General features: G+C 37.8%; 1 protein-coding gene across 2 annotated transcripts in view; it reads right to left on the bottom strand.

The window, feature by feature from the left end:
- Positions 1-726: 726 nt before the first annotated feature.
- Positions 727-6,000, bottom strand: part of LOC127935282 (RNA polymerase II subunit A C-terminal domain phosphatase) — a 103,119-nt gene continuing 97,845 nt past the window's right edge. Inside the window, exon 13 of one of the 2 annotated variants that reach the window (XM_052532990.1) lies at positions 727-2,472. In XM_052532990.1, coding sequence (XP_052388950.1) covers positions 2,313-2,472 — 160 coding nt within the window. In that variant the 3' untranslated portion in view covers positions 727-2,312. The remainder of the gene's footprint in view (positions 2,473-6,000) is intronic. The other variant, XM_052532991.1, reaches the window with a different exon arrangement.

The following is a 6,000-nucleotide window of genomic DNA, read 5'->3' as shown; positions in this document are numbered from 1 at the left end:
TTCATGAACAGCTTGTAACACTCTCGAAAGAAAGGAAAACTTGAATTTGCATCACATGACCCCTTTAAGGTTTCAAGTGCATCTGTCTAAAAAAAGTTATATTATATGGTTATTCAATGTACTCTCATTAAAAAAAGTTTCTTCTAACAAATAAAAAAATAATTTGATTAGAATTTCTGCACAAGAGAGACTTTGTGATGTTTCAAAACAAAAGGAAATATATCGACATCGACCAAGATGTTTTATCTCTAAGTCAATGTTTCAAGTCACCATTACGGTGGTTAGTGTTCTCTTTGAAGAAGTTTCTTTGATTTCTGTGAGTATATACTAAACTTGTTTTGGTGTATACAAGTATAGTTACAATATAATAGTTACTCAATATAAGCTTTTCAGTTTCCTCAAACTGATACAGAAGTTAGACAAACTAGGACAGTTCCATCATGTACAGTAATGTTCATGCTCTGCTTAATTTAAAATGTAAGATTATTGAACTTCAATCCACCAGTAACAGTATTATTTTAAAATTCTTAGAACTGAAGTTTGCACAGATCTGCTTTAACTGTTAATACAACAATTTTTCCAATATGTTCATTATATTTCAGCAGGCTGCCTCAAGTTTTTGAGTTTTCACAACTTCTGATTTCTTACAATATACCATTGAGGTCAGGTTTTTTTATTAAAACAATACACTGCAGTCAACAATGCAAAAAACCCTCAAAACACTGGTTTATAAAACAAATCTTTATTAAATGAAAAGCATTTTCTTTGTCAAGTATGAAATAGATTATACAAATACTTTACATTGTTGAAAATAACAACACCACAAGGAAAGTGAAAGAAAATCCGTCTGAGAAACATGTAAACCGAGTTAGATCTGGACGTCTCATCGTTCAAGCAGCTCGGCAGAAGAAGACCAGCTAGATCCAGTGAATGCATGAAACTGGTCTTAGACTGGACGCCTACAGGCCCAGATCTGATCAGTGCGTACAGTGATGGTTCAGGGTGGCATAAGAGTTAACAAAACACCCGGTTTAACGCTTGCCACAGTGTTCACCTTCAGCACCTGAAGCCAAATGAAGATATCTGTACGCTGACATCAGAGTAAAAATGGCATTTCAATGTCATCTTAATAGCATTAAGATCAGAAGTATAAATTTGTAGGTACAGAATGTCTGAGCAGCTCTTTTATCTACAAAGAAAGTTGGATTTATGATGTCAAACCCCAAGAACAAGAAAGGCGTCATTAAAAGTTACCAATGCTAGTAATGTGTGCCGTTCCTAGTGCTCTGAATTCATACATTACCTTTATGTGAGGAACAAATCAATTATTTTTCAGACCACTAAGCTCTGAAAAGCCATATGAACTATTACATTTTGCATTGATATGCATTTTGTCTTGTGACCAAATTCCATGATGTTAAACATGATGTTAAGACAATGACTTTCCAGTATTTTCCTCACCTAAAGCTATTTTATGGCTTCAGATTATGTAGATTATGAATTTGTAAAGTGCTCATTTTCGACTGTGGCATTAACACTGTATTAATAAAGCAGCTCAGACATTCTGCCTAACATCTCATTTTGTGTTTCTTGCTTCAACACAAGGGTGAGTAAATGATGCCAGATCTATGCAAGCCATTTTTTGGCGAACTATTCTTTTAATATGCAAACAATAATAACAAACCAGTTTTGAACCATAACGGATGTTATGTTGCAAGCTTATTACCAATGAACTGATTTTACATTTCACGTTCTCAGCAGTTCTTCAGTTGTGTAGCAGATGTGTGTTTTTTGATGATAATGGTTGTGGGCGTGTCTAAAAGGTGCTGGTATCCTGGGATTGGTGCAGCACGGTGTCGGTCACAAAACGACACACAAAACCAAAGGAAAGAGACGACACTGGACACATTCGGGCATCAGAGTTTGACTGCTGGTGAAGACCACAAACACTTCCAAACGTCTCTCAGCTCTCAGCAGCAGACCTGCTTCAGACTCTTTGGCATTCATTACCAATTAGTTGAAATATTAGTTTCATTTTGATTTATATAAAATTTAATTTTGGAACAGAAACTAAGTAAAACAGCAGACACAGAAGCTCTACTTCCCACACCTCTATGTACTGTAAGTCAATTCACAATAAAATGTTGGACTTGTCCAACTAAAACTCTATTTGTACATATCCATCTACTTTGTAAACCCATTTGTTTTATTCACACACACACACGCACACTTGAGCTGTATAACAGCGACACGAACGCATGTTTTGTCTCAGGTAACACAGAATAGTCCACTTGCATGGTCGTCCAATCAGCTCACATGAAATCATTTAGCTCCGCATCCAGCGCAGCGGCCATCTCATCAGCCTCCGAGCTGCTGCCCTCCTCATTGGAGTCTTTACTGGAGCCGCCATCATCATCATCATCATCTTCAGCGTCATCTTCTCTGGCCTCCTCCAGTTTCCTTTTGTGGGCCCTAAAGATAGAAACACAGAAGCGTCGGTCAGTGATGCTCATTAGTCAAAGAAGTTTGGAGGAAAAGCTCATTGGTTCAAAATGGTCTGGTTGCAAGGGTTATAGTGTTGTTGACAGTGATTGGTTGCGGCACTCTGTCATGGTTTGCAGGCCGCTGGTTCGCATGTCACAATCTCCACCTGCATCTGACAGGCACCAGTGGAGTGGATCAATGCCAGGACCCTGAAGCACCACAAAAACGAAACAAAAATGCCATCCTAACTTAGACGGCACTCTCTGAGAATAGGTAACAAACTGGTGTGTAAGTATGGCTGCTTAAAAGCAATAATACAACAAATCTCATGTTCTTTGGAGTGAGAACTATTAAGTGTTCAATTAACTATTAGCAATCATAAAATTAGCACAGTGACCACGTGCCATCAATCACCATTAAATGTGGTTCATATGATTTGTGCTCTTTATTAAAAGTCTAAAAGAAATGCAAGTCATTATTAATCTTCCATTGTGGCCCTTTCGCTTTAAACTTCTCTATGTGCAACATACAAAGCTATGACTTGATTCTGAAAGCACAAATCATAGACACACATTTACGCTTCATTTATGCCATTTTTGTGTTTTGTGGTGGAAAGAAATATCTGCCAACACACCCTGCAGTAACATGTTTAGAACATCAGCATTACATGAATGAAAGCCAATCAAACTGACACACACACACACACACACACACACACAACTACCCTGTAAGCAAGTTTTGAAGAAGTCAGATATAATAATGCTCTGGCAGAACTAAATAAGTGCCGGCTGTCATTAGATGTGCTGATAGTACAGACAGCTGCTTTGATCACTGGAGAGTTTGTGTGTCTCACATTTAGTGTAATGATGAATCCACTACCACCTGCTGATAAAGAACCAGCCCGACCACATGAATAAAAGATAAAAGCAAAGGAAGGACAGAAAATCGAAAACATTAGGAAAGAAAGTCAGCCTGACAATGCAGCAGACACCTGTGTTTGGTATTTATGGACTGTACAGAGAAAATGAGGCTCTATGTTGTGTTCACATCATTTCTGTCTGTGTCCATGCACCTAGGAGAATTAGAAGAAACAGAAACAGGAAGTTTGTCTCAAAGCTCTGGAAGCTCCTTCACGGTGCACTCAAACTGCAGACGTTAGTTTAAGTCCAGTCTTCAGTCAAACCACAGACCAAAGCACATCACTGTTATTCAGACTGCTGTTATTCCCTTTTCTTTATGTGATATTTAATGTGGTTAAATCTGAAATCTGATTTAAGTCAGAAGTTGAAGTACAGATATGCATATGGAAGATCATTGTCAAAGTTATCATCATTATCATTAACTAAAACTATAATGAAAGTGAAAATTAGTCAACAACAACATATTCATTAACTACAAAAAACGAAAAACTAAATTATAAGAAAAGATTTACATAAAAATGACTTTAGTTGCTCCATATCTCAAGTCTAATGTGAAACACTGTGAAGGCAACACAAATTAAATTAAATGACCTTAAATCTGGAACATATCTTGAAGTTTTTGTTCTTTTAACCTTGATGTGTTTTTAGATTGTATTTTGTTCACTCTAAAAATTCCTGGGTTATTATTTTCAACCCAAATGCTGGGATGAGTCTTTTGGGTAATTTTTTTTTATTGTTTGGGAAGATTTTGTGTTACTCTGATACAGGTTAGACCACAGACTGTATAAAAACTGAAGGCCAAAGTGGGCGGAGCCGATCATCACTGTCTTGGAAGTGGGTCACCACGTGTCACTCGTGGCTAATTCACTCAAGTGGCCACGCCCTTGAACTTTAAGGCTTAATATAATTTAAACGGAGGAGTTATTTATAAAAAAAATTCACCCCCCTCACAGCTGTCTTGAAGGACAAAATTTGCTATATACACCAAAACCACATTTTGTACCAGCTTTAAAAAATTTCAGCTGTTAGGTTGGGTATTTTAACAAGGGGGGGGGGGGGGGTCTATGGGATTGACTACTTTTGGAGCCAGCCTCTAGTGGCCAGTCAGTGAACTGCAGTTATAGTCACTTCCGTGTTGGTTTCAAGAGAGAGACCGGAAGGTTGTTGCTTGGGTCAGAAGTAACCCAGCGGTTGAGTTATTTATTGCTTCGATTTTGCGTCCTCTTCAGGAGAGAGCAGTTCCAAGCGCCATCGAATTGATGCATTTCTTCTGTAAAATACAGGTTTGTGTACATTCCATTTTATCTATAAAAGCATTACTGTGTACTGTTAATTGTTACATTTTATGCAAATCAAAACAAGGGGGACCTAAATGAGTGTCACATCGGTGTTTTTGCGTGATGGGAGAGCCTGATGCTTTGCCTAAAATAAATGATTTTATTCATAAAGGTACACGTTGACTGATATGGAAGAGAAGAAACTGTTGAATAAAGTAGTTATTTTTGTTTTCTTTGCACACAGAAAGTATTCTCATAGCTTCGTAACATTACGGTTGAACCACTGATGTCACATGGACCACGTTAATAACCTCCTTACTTAATTTCTGGGCATTGAATGTTTCAATTGCGTTGCTGTCTATGCAGTTTCAGAAAGCTCTTGGATTTCACAAAAATATCTTAATTTGTGTTCCGAAGATGAACGAAGTTCTTACAGGTTTGGAATGACATGATGGTGGGTGAACTAATATATATATATATATATATATATATATATATAAGAACTGCACAAATCTAATACAAAAGGCATTTGGTTTTCTCGCACTTTTTACTTTCACTTTAGACACAACCAACTACATTCACATGTTAACTCTGTGTGTTTTGACATTAACATTGCAACCAGACTCAGACAGAGTTAACTTGGTCCAGTAATCAGGTGCTATCTGACAAACTTTTAGTGTGCACGCGCTTCAGGTGTACACAAAAAGTACATGTCAGAACAGCACAAGGGCAGTGAAGGGCACTAAACAAGGGCAGTGCCCCGGGAGTGTTACTCTACAGCTGAGTTAACATTTGAATATATGTGGCCTTGTTCAGTAGATTGAGGTGGAGACGCCAGAACTGCAAATGATAGGATGAGCGCTGTAGCACAATACGATATTTCTTCAAAAACAGATTGTGGACACATTTTAAATGTCCACGGTCAAAAAACTTAATATCGCAAACCCCTGATTGCTAATTTGAACTACAGAAATGCTTCAACAGAAATGCAAAATATTTATTTTTTGTGCAATAATGGGATCATGACACCGTAACAGCATTTGGAGAAAGACAAATGAATCTTTCTGCTGACAACTGCACAAAAATTACACCTCAACTCAATGCTGACCAGAAGTAAAACCAACAATGTGCATGAAACTGCATCTTCAGACTAGAAAGGAATGCTGTGTGCAAAGGAAGGACTATCCCTGTTTTTTACGTTCTGTCTCATTCTCTCAGTCTCTCACTGTCTACAAGAAACAGATTACGCCAGCACAAAGACTGCGAGAACGAGAGAATGGGCTTGTGGGAGGAGGATGTGAGTGCAGAAACTCAGCCAG

The sequence above is a fragment of the Carassius gibelio genome, chromosome A19, assembly GCF_023724105.1.
Source record: "Carassius gibelio isolate Cgi1373 ecotype wild population from Czech Republic chromosome A19, carGib1.2-hapl.c, whole genome shotgun sequence".
NCBI classification, from domain to species: domain Eukaryota; kingdom Metazoa; phylum Chordata; class Actinopteri; order Cypriniformes; family Cyprinidae; genus Carassius; species Carassius gibelio.
Note: the sequence above shows the minus strand (reverse complement) of the source record. Positions and strands in the feature narration are given on the sequence as shown.